The 16,096-nt window shown below is 45.0% G+C and overlaps 1 protein-coding gene across 1 annotated transcript in view; it reads left to right on the plus strand.

Annotated features, from left to right (window-relative positions):
• The window catches only part of DIS3 (DIS3 homolog, exosome endoribonuclease and 3'-5' exoribonuclease), a 138,329-nt gene that overhangs the window by 101,775 nt on the left and 20,458 nt on the right, over window positions 1–16,096 (plus strand). The window contains exons 17-19 of the mRNA XM_082246330.1: window positions 3,207–3,363; window positions 4,828–5,042; window positions 12,506–12,674. Coding sequence (XP_082102456.1) covers window positions 3,207–3,363; window positions 4,828–5,042; window positions 12,506–12,674 — 541 coding nt within the window. The remainder of the gene's footprint in view (window positions 1–3,206; window positions 3,364–4,827; window positions 5,043–12,505; window positions 12,675–16,096) is intronic.

The following is a 16,096-nucleotide window of genomic DNA, read 5'->3' on the forward strand; positions in this document are numbered from 1 at the left end:
CTTTGAAAAAAGGTATAGTGCGCTCAACACAATCATAAATATTAAACATATGACATCTAGGATGACCCAAATATTATGGTGATCTTCATACAGTGTGAAAGTTCTTTATGCAAAAACATATACGGTAATTTATAACAATCGTGAAAATATATGTATATATAAGTCCTCCAATTGATCCAGATAATCTCAAATAGCCAAAGATCAAGCTTCCATCAATAGTGGATCTTCAATCTTGCTAATCTTAGACCGATATGTGAGGGTGAAATAGAAGAAATAGCCTCTTGCCAGATAACACTAAACAGTGAGCCTTATTGGTGAATAGGCACTTTCCACATGTGAACAAATGAAATCAAGTGAGGTGACACCTCGGTGGTACTGCAAACTTCTTACCAGAAGTATGTAGAGGGTAGGCATAAACCACTGTTGTTTATACGAATGCACCAGATAGAAGGTATTCAATGGCGGCTTCAATGCATGTGCTGAATGTTTCTCCACTCCACCATATCCAACTCACTGATGTGGCTGGCGATACTGTACTCTAATGTAGCTCCCCCCTTAACAAAAGATATAAAGTGCCAATAGTGCATTATCCTTTTAAAAAACGTTATTAAAAAAGAAACACACTTACATGGCAAATGGAAGGAACTGGGCATAAACAATGGTTCCAAATGTGCGGAACACGTGGTGTGGCGTGACGGCGTGGCTACTCCCCCCGACGCGTTTCTCCTTATCAGGCTTCAGCTGGGACCAGAGCCTTTTGGAGTACATTTGAATTCTGTAGCTTTATGGATTTGCAACCCAAGTTTGACAATGGGTAAAAAATGTTTACTATACCAATGAAGGATGACAACAAATGCCATCCTCTCAGGGGGAGGAGTGTTCCACTCTCACAGTACAGGGAACATGGTCAATCAAGGAAGCCAAGCCTCCCCATCAGCATCTTAGAGTGATAAAAATAGCTCTGCACCACTGGGACCCTTCCTTCTTCAGGGTCACCCAATCAGAGTGCAGTCAGACAATGCCTACGTCAATTACTGGGAGGGTACCAGGAGTCATGCAGCCTTGAAGGAAGCAAGCCTGATCATCGCACAGGTGGAGAAACACAGTTCAGCATTTTTCTACTGTTCAGATCCCAGGAGTGGACAGCTGGAAGGAAGGTTACTTCAATCGTTCCTGCCTGGGCCAAGGGAAATGGGCCCCTTAATCTGACATCTTCAACCTTTATGTCAGAGATGGGGGTTTTGGACGTTGGATATCGTGGACACCAGAACCTTCTAGCTTTGGGTAGCTCTTAGACTCCATTCAGGCTAATTTATGCATTTAATCCAGTGCAAATTCTTTCTGGACTGCTCAAAAAAAAGTAGAGCAAGAGAAGAAATCAGTGATTCTTAATGCACCAAACTGGCCCAGAAGAACCTCGTACACCAACATATTCAGACTTCTAGGAGACAACCCCCCTGGCCTCTTTCATACAGGCCAGACTTGCTGTCTCAAGGCCCCCTGTTGTATCCTGCTTCCCAATCACTGGCTTTAACAGCATGGCTGTTGAAGCACAGCTCTTGAGTGAGCAAGGGTTGTCTCTGAATCTTTCATTCCCACATTGCTAAAAGCAAGGAAAATCACTTCCAGAAATATTTACAATCCTACCTGGAAATCCTTTAAAATAGTAGTTCTTCCTATCTATTTACTAAGGCCAGTAGCATAAGGATTCAAAATAGTTAATGTTGATAAAAAGGATTTACTTCCACTTTAAGGGACAGGTTTTCTGCCTTGTCTGTTCTTGGTGGCTGTCAGTTTAGTAAGCTATGTCTGTGAGTTAGCAGCTCTCTCTTGTGAGGAGCTATTTCCTATGCTTTATAAGGATAAAGTAGCCTTGCACCCTCCTTTCTTTCTAAGGTGGTGTCAGCCTTCCACCTCATTCAAGATCTAGTCCTTCCTTCTTTATGCCCTGGTCCTAGGCCCCTTAAGGAGATATTTCTCTTCACTGTCTTGACCTGGTCAGAACCATCAGAGTGTACAGCTTCTGTCAGGAAGACAGACTCCCTATTTGCCCTACTCTTGGAACCTCTCAGGGGACATCCTGCTTTGAAGATCCACCACTGCTAGGTGGATAAGACAAATACTCTCAGGATCTTTTACCATAAAGCGCCTCCTGCACTTATACATGCTCACTCCCACCAGGTCAGTAGGAGTTTCCGGAGAATGCTGACATCAAGCTTCAGTTGACCAGGTTTAGAACGCTATCCCTGGTGTTCTGTTAACATATTTTCCAAGTCCTACCAGGTGGATGTCCAAACCTTTGCGGATACAGTTTTTGGCCACAAGGTTCTTGCAACAGCACTCTGAGAGGGGTCTTTTGACCCTTGTTATTGTTAGGCCAGTTGGCACAGTTCTGTTTGCCTCCGTGTTGCCCACCCTTCTCCTTCACTGCCTGGTGATGTCCTAGGGTCTATGAATATCAAGCCTGTGTCCTGTACTGTTGGATTATAATAGGAATGTTGACTTGCCTGTAACTTGCATATCTTGTAGTACAGTATCAGAACACAGGCCCCCTCTCTGTTGCTGTTACTCTGCAATGCTTTCTAGAAAACGGAGTACTCGCACATTGGGGTTATGCAGGACGCCATAGGGGCATGCCCCTCAAAGCTTTGCCATTGTCTGAAAGTCAAGACTTTGTTCTGTAGTCTAATCCAAGGTATGGAATTTACAGGTAAGTCAAATTCCCTTTTTTTTAGGGGCTTAAACCTACATTAGGTGTAAACTTTGACTACCACAGCTATTCATCACTCACATCACTCACATTTTTGCTATGATTTGTGCTGCTTAGAAAAGAATGACAAGTGTCTAGGATATTTAGACATGCTGCAAAGTTTGTCTCTAAAGCTCAACACATACACTACAATCTGACTGTAAAATCTCCTTTAGACCTACAAAGAATGTAGTGCAAGGACCCGTCTGATTTGCAATAGATTAGGTAGGTCCTTGTATTACATGGTTGATGGTACAAGTCAGATTGTAACATGTACGGTGAGATACGTGTTGAAAAATGAGATCTACAGTATATTGCTATTTTGTTATAGAATTGTATTTTACCACGTTTTTTTTTTTTTTAAATGGTATCTGTTCTTGTGCCCCAAACATGTCCTGCTCACAGCAATATTTTCTTTTTTTCTTTTTATTAATGCATGCATTTTTACTTGTTTAAGGGAAACTAATTCCATGGTGGAAGAGTTCATGTTGCTCGCCAACATTTCAGTGGCACAGAAAATCTATGAAGAATTTTCAGAGTATGCATTACTGCGTAAACATCCAGCTCCACCCCCGGGAAATTATGACATTCTGGTGAAGGCTGCAAGTTCCAAGGTGAAGTTATAATTTAAATAGATGTTAATTTAGTCAGATGATTCATCAAATATGGAGATGTGTCCCTCAGCAGACATTTTGATTCCTTTTAAAATGAAATCTGATTGTCATCTTTCTATGATGGCACCATATTTTCTAGCTTTCATAAGTTTCTTAAAGTGGTTTTAAACCCAAAGCCAAAAATGTAATATATTTGCAGCTTACCAATCCATCAATGTGGTGGCTTAATTTGTTTTCTTTTTTAGGCTTTTTTCCCTCTGTTATCACCTACTGATCTGCTCAGTAACACACCTCTGTATTAGAGTGCCCCCATTCTGAACGAAGTAGCACAGGTGCACACCAGACAACAGTATTTTTAATCTGGGGGTGGGGGGAGAGGAGTGTTGTACTAGCATGACAAACCCCATCATATGTTATTTTTGAACTGCTTCTAGTACCACTTTAAAGACTGCGGCTGTTGGGGCATGAGGTGTTTTTTTTGTGCCCATGAATGCAGCTGCATTTTATTTAGACTTTTATTTAGATTGATTTATTGAGACCATGCACATACAGACATTTATGCCTATATTTGTGTGCAAAGTTTCAGGGGCATTTTAAAGCTGCTTTTGGAGAGGAGTTTATGAGCATAATTTATGCACCTACATACGTGAATTTTTTCTATTGGCTAGAATAAATTAATATTCTAGCCAATAGAATTACTTAACGCTCATACGCCTAGAAATGCTTCCAAATATGCACATAAATACTGTTAAAGAGGTGACGTTACAGGCATTTTTCTGCCAAAACCTGGCTGAAAAATTGCAGAATAAATTCATATGCCCATGTGCATGAGGCCTAAAGAGCATGTGCAGGCACAAAGAAGAAAGTACAAAGTAAAGGTAATTCAAAATGTAAGCTGCGGGACAAAGTGACCGTGTCTCTGCAAAGAACATCCCCTGACCCCCTTTGGCTTCATGTACACCAGCAGTAACAGCTCCTAAACTTGAGATAAGGAGATTTTGCCAGATTTTTAGCAGAGTGTAGGAGCTGCTGCGGTTAGGTGAGCTTCAACCTCCCTCTCCTGAACACGGAAATATTGCGTTTAGAATAGGAACGTCTTGACCGCCCGGGGGCGGCGGCAAAATCTCGCTGTGTTTTTCCTGCGGCCACAGTAACTGTAGGCAGGTGTACATGAAGCCTTATACTCACCTCACCAGTGCTCCCTTCCAGCTCATTTCTAATATCTTACCAGTAAACCTATTGAAGTCTGTCACTGCACCTCTGGGTTACAACACTTCAGATGTTAGTGTAGGCTGTGTAGGCTCAGAAGTAGCTGCAAGTGCAGATGAGTATAAAGGTCATTGAATTCCTTTTGCTGAGATGATGTAATTTTGCTCTGCCTGACGAATGTGACAGTGTCTCTCTAAGTTGTAATAGATGTCATTTCTTGTTCTTTGCATTACATAATCCATATTCTCTTTTCAGAATTTGGAGATAAAAACAGATTCCGCAAAGGCTCTGGCTGACTCCCTGGATAATGCAGAATCAGCTGAGTTTCCCTATTTGAACACTCTGCTGAGGATCCTGGCTACCCGCTGCATGATGCAGGCAGTCTACTTCTGCTCTGGAATGGATAGTGATTTCCACCACTATGGTTTAGCCTCTCCGATCTACACACACTTCACCTCTCCTATTAGAAGGTTTGATAACTATAACATTTTCTACTTATTGTGTCATTTGTTGAAACAGGACAGCAATGGAAAAAAAGTGCTAGGTTAGCGATGTCTATTCGTAAATGTTTGGCACACAGTGTGGAATAGAATATATAGCAGAATGTTAAGATAGATGACATACTTGGGCTAATAGGAGAAGTACAGCTGTACTTCTCCTGTGGATAACAGGAGTGCAGTTCATAATACTGCTAATGTCAGCTAACAGTATGCTTCAGACCGTTTTCAGCTGACAGCGGGCTGAAGCATACTGTTAGCTGACATTACACAGCTGGTCCAGGTTGGGGAAATATCTCGACCAAATGGTCGGGATCCACCCACGTCCCTGGAACAGCACGCGGCTTAGCCTCTCAGCAACCCGCTGAGAGCCTGAGCCAGCTGATCCCACCCCCCCTCCACCACCCACCGCTCCAATGAACGCAGGTACTGGATGGGGCAGAGCAGACAGCAAGTACTGACAGTCAGCAGCTCTCTGTTCAGCGAGCACTGAGAACCGAAGGATCAGCAGTGTTTGATCGCTCGGTTCTCAGTCTTGGAACCAGCAGGGAACAGATGCAGCATTGGATTGATCCACCTAGGTAAGTATGATTCTCTTTTGTTCATTGGTGGACACAGCTCCTGGTATTCTTAACCGTTGGGTTATACTGCCCCCCCACAGGAGTAGGACACTGGGAAGACAAAGTCTGGCTATGCCCACGGGCAGTCCCAGGGGGTATACTCCCTCTCTCTGCTATAGGCACTTAGTTTTTTTTCTGCCTAGAAAGGAGTAAGGACCTAGTTCCCTGCTGCGATCTTTGGTCCTAGCAATTTTTTTTATTTTTAGATAGAAAATTATTCTCTTTGATTTTTCCTGTTAGATCTACATTCAACTGATGGACTGGGCAATGGGTTGGATAATCTAGATCCAGTGGTCACCCCAGTTTGGCCATGAGCACGAGCAGACCTCAGCCCTGCGCTAGGTCGGGCACGACATAGCCCCACTGGACAGGGGCTGGCCTGTGAGTTAAACACCTCGCGAGGTCGCATACGACCAAATCTCGGCCCGAGTCGCAGCATTCCTCCTGGCTGACAGCCCCCCCCATTTTGATGGGGAGGGGTTCTGTCTGGAGCGGTGCCCGTCTGGTTCCTGGTATGGTGATTAGCTGTCCCCCCTCTCCCCCTGGAGGGTTTTGGGGTGGACGTGGGCCCCTCCTTGGGACAGTCGGACCCCCAGGTTCCCGTCAGGCACCCCCCTTCCAGTGTTCCCCAACCCCCCCCCCCCCCAACATATGCTGGGGCTGTTTGGGTGGTCTGGTCCACCTCCTGGGGTGGGGGTAGGGCGCTAACTGGCGAGGGGAGGGGGCTCCTGCCTGGATCTGTCCTTGAGGCCTGGGTTCCCTCCTGGGTCCCTGTAAGCCTTGTGGTGCAGCGCAGGGTGGCCATTTTCTAGTAGCCTATGTGTTTCTATACACGGCGGCCATGTTTGTTTAGTTTGATGGCCATTTAGTTGTGGTTTGCCATTGAAAATAGCTGTGGCCATGACAGTGGAGCCCCGTGGGCGGCGATTTCGGCGGTGAGAGCCCCCCCTCATCCCCTGGTGCGGACTCCTGGATCCTTTCATTTCCTGATCGCTGCAAGTGTAGTGCAGATTATGCTGGTGGCTGAAGGGGCCTGTTCCTGCTGGGTGGTGAGTCTGGTGGGGTCCTCTCTCTCTCCGCTGAGGATCGCTTGGTGCTTCTGCCTGGGGACCAGGTGGTGCTGCCAGCGCAGTGGGGATTGTCCCTTTGCAGTGTTTTTGCACTTTTTTTGTGGAGTCCCCCTGGTGACTCATGGAGTCTTTGCAGCACATCTCCCCATCTGGTCCCCTCTCTGAGGCTGCAGGGGTCCCAACCATCTATCAATGCACTGACGGCGGTCCTGGAATTCTTTGTGTCCCGAGGGGAGGTGGCTTTTGTGCGACGGGCTGGCAAAAAGTGCACCCCGCCGTCCCCTGCCTCATCGGACTCATCAGGTTGCGAATCTGATTCGGCCGCCGCGGACATGGGTCATTCTGCTGGGTAGGCACCCTTGTGCCTAGAGTCCTCTATTAGTGAGGATGATTCCTCCACATCTGCAACCACACACGAAAAGGCGCTGGTGGATGCACTGAACCTTGAAGATGGAGGACGCAGCTGTGACTGAGGCTCAGGTTCCCTTTAGCACTCACAAGCCATCCAGAGTGGCAAAGGTGTTTTCTTTCCCTGCCTATTTTGACAATATTGTCGCTAAATAGTGGGGACGACCAAAGCGTCCCGATGGGGTCCCTAAGCGCTTTACTAGACATTATCCTTATGAGGGCTCCCTTCTTAAGAAGTGGACTGTTCCACTGGAGGTGGACCCTCCGGTTTCCAGAATAAACAAGGCAACCTTGATTCCGGTTGAAGAGTCCCCGGCCTTTAAGGATTCGGCTGACAGGAAGGCGGAGTCTGTGGCCCACAGTATGTACTTTCTGGCCAGCTCGGCAATGAGGCGGGTATTCACCAATGCCCTGGTGTCGCAAACTCTGACCGAGTGGGCTAAGCTCTTATGCCATGACCTGGAGGGAGAACAGCTCCCCCCTGCCTTTGCCGAGCTGCGGACCAGCTGGTTCAGGGGTTGCAGTTTATCTGTGATGCCTCTTTGGATGCAGCTCCCCTAGTGGCTGGGCTCTCTGTTTTGGCCGTGGTACTTCGGTGTGTCTTTTGGCTCAAGTGCTAGTCTGCGGGCCAGATTTCACAAAAGGCCTTGACTGACCTTCCTTTTCAAGGAGATTGCCTATTTGGAGCTACCTTGGATGACATCATTAACGGTCTTACGGGGGGGGGGGGGGGGGGAGTACTTTTCTCCTACAGGCTACTAAGGGCAAGGAACCTCATCATAGATGTGGGCCTTCTTTTCGGCTCGTAAGAAGTTTTTTGGTCCCTCAGGGTCGACTGACAAGGGCTCTAAGCCGTTTAGGGACTCCTCTGGAGGATCCAAACTAACCTGGTCTAGCAAGCCGAGAGCCCTGGTGCAAGACAAGTGCTCCGGAATGTTTTCAGGGGTTTTACTCAAACCTGGAATGAAAGCAAAGTGCGTCCAATCCTTGACCTCAAGGTGCTAAACTGCTTTGCGTGGGTGCAGAAATCAAGAATGGAGTCCATTCGAATGGTGGTGGCACCCCTGCATCAGGAGATTTCCTCGCCTCTATCGACATCAAGGATGCACCTTCACATTCCAATATGTGCCAGTTATCAGCATTTTCTCCGCTTTGCTGTGGGAGAGGAGCATTATCAGTTTGTGGCGTTACCCTTTGGTCTCGCCTCTGTTCCTCAGGTCTTCACAAAAGTGTTACCCCGGGTGCTAGCCTTGTTACGCCGACGGAGGGATTGCGTACTGGGCTACTTGAACGATCTCCTTCTGCGAGCGGAGTCTCCTTCTGCTCTGGTGGAAAACCTAGAGATCACAATGCAAACTCTGCTGGAGTTCGGCTGGATTCTGAATTTCAGAAGTCTGCTCTGGTTCCGTCAACGAAGCTGGACTATCTGGGCCTGACTCTGGACTCCGCTTTAGCCAGAGTGCTCCTTCCTCTGGACAAACTTCAGAAATTGCAGGCTGCAATTTGTCTCCTGCTGTCCATCAGATGGTCATCCCTCCGGACTTGCATGTGGGTGCTGGGCCTAATGGCGTCTACCTTCGAGGCAGTTCCGTTTGCACAGTTCCATGTGAGGTCTCTGCAAAGGGAGATTCTGACCAAATGGGAAAATACTCCACAGTCTCTGGACAATCCGATCCGGCTGGGTCGGGGAACGAAGGCCTCCCTGATATGGTGGCTTCCTTCTCCGGCGCTTCGGCTGCGTAAATCCTCCTTCCCCTTGTATTGGACAGTGGTCACCACAGATGCCAGCCCGTCCGGCTGAGGAGGCCTCCTCGGCCAGCATTCTGCTCAGGGGATCTGGACGCTGGAAGAGTGCAGTCTACCGATCAATATCTTGGAACTCCGAGCGATCTGACTCCAGACTGTGTCTGGACCATTGGACGGATCTTCTTCAGGATGCCCATTCATTCGGACAATGCCATGGCTTATTGCAATCACCAAGGGAGAGCAAGAAGTGTCCTGGCAGCTCTGGAGGTAGCCGGCATTCTATGGAGGGCAGAACCGTTTTTTCCAGTCCTCTCCGCCGTACAATTTCCTGGTGTGGAAAATTGGCAGGCGGATTACCTCAGTCAGCAGGTGTTGGACAAAGGGGAGTGGCCCCTTCATCCAGAGGTGTTTCATCAGTTGCGTCTCCAGTGGGGCACCCCTAAGGTGGATCTGTTAGCGTCTCGGCTCAACAGAAAGGTGCAGAGGTTTGTGGCTCGGTCAAGGGATCCTCTGGCAGACGCCACAGACGCGCTGGTGGTCCCGTGGGGTCAGTATAGTCTGATTTTATGCCTTCCCTCCTCTCAAGCTTCTGCCAAGACTTCTCTGCAGGATCGAGGCAGAAGGGATTTTCCGGTCATCTTAGTGGCTCCGGACTGGCCTCGCTGGGCTTGGTACGCCGATCTGGTGCGGCTGGCCACCGACGCCCCTTGGAGACTACCTCTGAGGAAGGATCTGCTGTCCCAAGGACCGATCTTCCATCCTGCTTTACAGTCGCTGGCTTTGCCGTCTTGGCTGTTGAAAGCCAGGTGCTGAAGGATAGGGGTTTATCTGAGTCAGTGATTCCTACCCTGTTGAAAGTTAGGAAATCTACTTCTAGGACGATCTACTATTGTACGTGGAAGATGTACATTGTGTGGTATGAGTCTCTTGGAATTCATTCTCGCTCCTTCTCGGTGGCTCGGATCTTGGCCTTCCTTCAATGGGGGGGGGGGGTTAAACAGAAATTGGACTTGAGTACCATTAAGGGCCAGGTGTTGGCATTGGTGGTCTTCTTCCAACGACCTTTGGCCACACACTCCCTGGTGTATAGCTTTCTTCAGGGTGTCCGATATTGGTTCCTCCAGTGCGGGCTCCGTTGGCGGCTTGGGATCTCAATTTGGTGCTTTCTATTCTCCAGAAGCCTCCTTTTGAGAATCTTCGGGAGATTCCCCTGCTTACCCAGTCCCAGAAGGTGGATATTTTGGTGGCCATTATCTCTGCGTGCAGGGTGTCGGAACTGGCGGCGCTATTCTAGTGTTCACCTTACCTGGTGATTCACAGAAATAAGGTGGTTCTTCGCCCGGGTCTGTCGCTCCTTACAAAGGTTGTCTCTGGTTTTTCATTTGAATAAAGACATTGTGCTGCCTTCCTTGTGTCCCAGGCCTAAACATCTGAAGGAAATTGCCTTGCATACCTTGGGTGTGGTCCGTGCGATTCAGGTGTACCTGGCAGCTACAGAGTCTTTCAGGAAGTCAGACTCTTCCTGAAAGACTTTTTGTCAGACTCTTGTGCTCACGGTCGTCGGTGCACACTTTTTCACAAAGTTCTAAAAAGTGGATGTGTTGGCATCTGTGGATGCTTCTTTTGGCCGCAAGGTTTTGCAGGCTGCTTAAAAGGACCTGATCCTCTTTCGATGGTGTGTTGTTTTTTTTTCAGTTGGGCCCCAGTTGGTTTGGTTGAGCTCCTGTTTACCTGGTTGGCAATAGTTTAGCCTTGGGAATTTATTTTTCGCTGTTCCCACCCCTCATGTTTTACACTGCTTTGGGACGTCCCAATGGTTGAGAATATCAGGAGCTGTGTCCGTCAGTGAATGAATAAGAGAAAATGGGATTTGTGACTTACTGTAAAATCCATTTCTCTGATGTTCATTGACGGACACAGCACCCACCCCCTCTGTGGAGCTGTAATTCTCCTGATACTGCTTGTAACTAAACTGAGTGCCTATAGTAGAAAGATGGAGTATATCCCCTATGACTGCCCATGGGCATAGCCAGACTTTTTTCTGTTCAGTGTCCTACTCCTGTAGGGGGCAGTAGAACCCAATTGTTGTACTCAGGAGCTGTGAACATCAGAGAAATTGATTTTTTTACGGTAAGTTCCATACTTTGAATAGCAATTTGAGAATCATTATTCAAGAACTATGCATATATTAAGTTCAATTTTCCAATCATGTGAGAAGCATCTGCACATGATTGGGTATTCAAAATAAACAGGAATTGATTGTGATTGAGTAAATAAAGTGAATATTTCCACAATTTTTTGAGTGAAGATCCTGAAGTTTAGTAAGTAGGCATCATTGATCTGAGACCGATGCAGTTCAGCAGTAGATAGTACTAAAAGTTTAGCAATAGATTTTGGTTTTTGAAATCCTATTTCTTAAAAAATAAATAACATTGGGTCTTTTTTAACCATGTTATCCAAACGCCAATGGGCTTTCTGTGGTAAATTGGAAACAACAATTAGTAACCAGCTGACAGCAGTTAAAATGGGCTTTGTTCACACTACTTAAATTTATCACCATACGTTTTTTTACACACTGCAGATATACCACCCTACATTTACTTTAAACACGTTAAATAACAAAAGTTATGATATTAGGAATTCAAATTCAGCTCTGCCACCTTCAGACAATCACTGTGTTCCTGATCCTTTGAAATGCTGAGCTGATGATGGGTTGCTACCCATAATAAAACAAAGCTAGGCAAGTACTTGTTGCTGTGGAAGGCAGGATGCTGCTGCATACTTTTAAATGTATTCATGTTGTAATGAGCTGCGCAAAACTGAAGGCACTATATAAATTCTGTGTTAAAATTATAAATGTATCCTCTTCTCTCATTAGCATATTTTTGAATCTGCTAAAAACTTTTGGCAATAGTTTCAGTATCACACAGTAAGGTTGTTCCTGCCTCTTTCTGTAGAACATAGTGAGCATTCTAACCTTTTATTGGTTTATATTAAACCTTTAAATGGTTTACGTCTGAATCATTATGCACATATCATATCATCTTGATGCACAAGTTAGTCTAAAAATTATAGTTTTATAAGGCCTCATTAACTCTGCCTAGACAGGTTACATGTCAGGTAGATGTCTGATTCAGTTGCTATGGATAAGTGCAGATTGGAGATTGCTTTTTGCCCTACAAAATGACGGCCATAGAGCAGGAAACAGAACAAAGATTACCAAATCTGACACAACTTACCATGTTTATAGTTGCTGAGGAAAGAAAGGCATGTGTGCCTTTAACGAGCAAAGATTAAAACTGTATTCAAATTAGGTGAAAGACCTATCTCTTTTTTTTTTTATTATTATTTTTACAAAAAAAGCTAACCTTAACATATTCACTTCAAACTTCCCATTATGTTGGCATAAAGAGGTTTTGGCTTTTGAAAGCAGGAAAGTCGCCGCAAACTCCAGTGGGTTAATTATACAACCCACAAACTACTGGAGTAAAAAAAGTAATTTGCATAAACCCTGTAGGTGCACATTGCCCAATAATAATTGCCAGGCTAGTACTGCTAAAAAAATTACATGTAATATGTTGTATCTTTCTAGGTATGCTGATATCATAGTACACAGACTTCTGGCTGTAGCAGTTGGGGCAGACTGTACATATCCTGATCTGACAGACAAACAAAAAATATCAGAAATCTGCAAAAATATTAACTTCAGGCACAAGATGGCTCAGTATTCGCAGAGAGCTTCTGTTGCATTTCACACTCAGGTATGTCACAAGGTTGGGTACAATATAGCACAACCGCACAATTGTCAGTTAAAGTAATGTAGTGTCTACGTGCAAAAAATGGCCTGGTCATGTAGGGGGGGGGGGGTGGGGGGGTGGGGGTTAAATCTTCCGGAGCTGAAGTGGTTACCTGGATTTTTTGTGTTATATCCCGTGGTTATTCACATTTACGGTTGCATTATGTGAATACACATTTTTTGGACTGCTAACTTACATGAATATTTTTGATTTCATGTAACATTTTAAATTTGTTTAGTGGTGCTATTTTTATATTGATTATCTTGTTTGTATGTCAACCTGTATTGCAAGCTACTATATATTAATTTTAATTAGCACTGACTTTTAATTTTATTGAATAATGCGAAAAACCTTCTGCCTTTAGAACCACTTTAAAGTCAAATTCATACCAAAACTATGTGTGGTTTGAATAGAGTGGGGAACAGTTGAGACAACTAAAGGTGTTTTTTTTTTTTTTTTTTCTGTCTATGGCATATTTGGATTTCTCCCCACTATCTATTCTTGAGACAATTGGACAACACATGAGGGTAATGGTACTAACCATTATAGGCAACATTTTAAAGTTTTCCCATTACTTCCTGTCCCTTCTGCAGTCACGTATTGACAGCACCACTGTATTAAAGGTTGTGGGTAGGCAAATCTAATTTCTTTCTTGCTTATTTAGGCACAAAAAGCATTTAACTTTCTGGGTTATACTTCCACCTATGGGAGGATTGGACACTGGCAAACAAAAACTTTAGGCCACCTCAGAATAATCCCTCCCACTATTAGCATGTTTAAGTTTTTCTAGTGTGCTAAGAGGAAAGATATAATTTCTACATCTCTGTTGTTTTAAGATTAACTCATTTATTTGCCGCCACATTTTTTTTCTTTGTTTTCCTTCAGTCAGGACTCCTAAATTGCTGCTGGAGCTTTGTCTCTTCAATTGCAGCTTTTTGACACTGTCCTCCTGTGCCTGTCCCTTGGCGTATCATGTCCAGACACCCCTGAGCTTGACGCAGTGATAGTCAGGAAGTGACCTTTAGGCACTGAGCTCCTTGTGGGGAATTTTTCAGACTTTGTTCTGGTAATTGTGGAGTGCTTTCCACATCAGAGCTAGTGGCATTGCCTTAGTGATTGCTCGGTCTCTGCGGACTAATTTAGTGAGTAAGCATGTCAGGCCAAGCACTGGGAGATACCTTATTTATTTGGGATTGATGGGCATATTCCCACCAGTTTTGCCATGCCATGGAACTAAGCGATGATGTCATCCTCTGTGGATTGGCATTATCTTGCCTTAAAGGAGAAGTCCACCTTTTGTAACATGTTACATCCATATTCAGGGTGTAACATGTTACATCCATATTCAGGGTGTAACATGTTACATCCATATTCAGGGTGTAACATGTTACATCCATATTCAGGGTGTAACATGTTACATCCATATTCAGGGTGTAACATGTTACAATTGTACTGGCCCCGTCACAAACGCACCACCCCACCCCACATTTTGGCAGCAAGCGGGGGATCTTCTTCTTGCTGCCACAATTTGTAATTGTTATCGAATGGACTACAACTACTGACAGCATTTGCGGCTGTCCGCTTGTAGTTCTTAATGAACTACTAAGGCACTGTGGTAGTTCATGGATTCTTCCTGTCAGTGTAAAACTGCCTGCCCATACAATGAACCAAGAGACAGCTTACGCTTACAGTCTGCAGGAGACCTGCATGGTATCAGCAGATCGCTAGTGCATTGCTTTCCAGGCTCCTGAAACAAAAAATGGTAAATGCAGTTTTTTTTTTTTTACCTGCAAAAAAATGTGCATTTATTATTTTTTGTTAAAAGGTGAACTTATCCTTTAATGGAGTGCTTACCATTGCACTACAGGACACGTCTGTCTAAGACCCAACCAATAAGCAAAAGGAGCTCTGATCTCACTGGTGGGCCCTTCCCTCCACCTAAATCTGGCTGTGGCCTTACATTATCGAACCATGTCTGACTTGAAAATCCCATAAAACATCTGAGTGCTGCCTTTTCTCTCGCTCATATAATGCATGGAACAGATGTCTGTTGTGTTAAAGGCTAAGTTCACATTTGTTCCCCATTCACCCGCAAGGCCTGGCACTTAGTCTGCTAATTGTCAGAGTGTGGGCATGTATTTAACCTATTCAGATCCTTAGACCACTTAAATCTCAGTGTTGCAGTCCCTTGGTTGCAAGAGGTGGTCTCCCAGGACTATAGACTAGTTTATTTCCATGCCCCCTCCTCGTTTCCTTCCTCCAACCTTCCTGTATGCAAGCCCAAAGGAGGCATTTTGTCTAATTATGAATCTGAAAGCTCTGAATGTCCAGAAATTCCCTTTAGAATCTACCGAATCAGGTATCACCTCCTTTCACCAGGTACGCTGTGGGATCCAAACCTTGTTCTGTCTGCCCTTTTAAAACTACTGTTTGAACCTATTAGAGACATTCCTCTCTCTACTTTTACCCACAATGTTGTGGTTATTGTAGCCATCATCTCTGTATGGTGTCTGAACTGGCAACCTTATCCTGCAAGGAACTCTTATTGGTTCTGCATAGCGGCAAGGTGGTGTTACAGCCCAGGATTTCCTTCTTGCCAATGGTACTTTCTGTGGCTCAGGTAAACTGTCATCCAAGCTTATGGTCTAGAGCAGGGTCCCCAAACTTTTTTACACAAAGGGCCAGTTTACTGTCCTTTAGACTTTAGAGGGCCGGACTGTGGTGAGTGGGAGTAAAAAGAAGTCCCAGCATCAGTGTGGAAAATGTATTACTCCAATGTTTGTTTCAGTGGGAGCAATTGTGCCTCATCATTGGTGTCAGAGGAATTGTGCACCATCATTGGTGTCAGTAGGAGAAATTGTGCTCCATCATTGGTAGGAATTGTGCACCGTCATTGGTGCCATTGGGAGAAATTGTGAAGCTTCATTTGTGTCAGTGGAGGAAATTATGCCCCATTGTTGGTATTAGTGGATGAAATAGTTCCCTGAGTGCCAGATAAAAGCAAGAGACCACTGGTCTAGAGGATCAGGTTCTACTGGATCAGTGATTTTTTCTTGGGCTTTTTGCCATTAGGCAATTGTTCACACGTTCTCGAACGTCTACAAGGTGGATGTTGCAGCTTCAGCAGATGCCAATTTTGGGTATCCCCAGTACTTTGTTTTCTCGAGCCTGTTAGGATTTGCTGTGTTGTTCACCCCTTAGACTGCTTTTAGACATTCCAACGGTTAAAAGACTTCCTGTGTCCCTCAATGGACAAGAAAAGAAAAAAAAGATTTTTATACTTGTAGTAAAAGTTTTTTCTCACACTCTAATAAGGCACTCATGTCCTACCCCTCTGTGTTTATAAGTACTGCTTTGCTACAAAACTGAGGCTTACTTTTGGTCTA

This window comes from Pelophylax lessonae (assembly GCF_965119305.1).
Source record: "Pelophylax lessonae genome assembly, chromosome: 2".
In the NCBI taxonomy this organism is placed as follows: domain Eukaryota; kingdom Metazoa; phylum Chordata; class Amphibia; order Anura; family Ranidae; genus Pelophylax; species Pelophylax lessonae.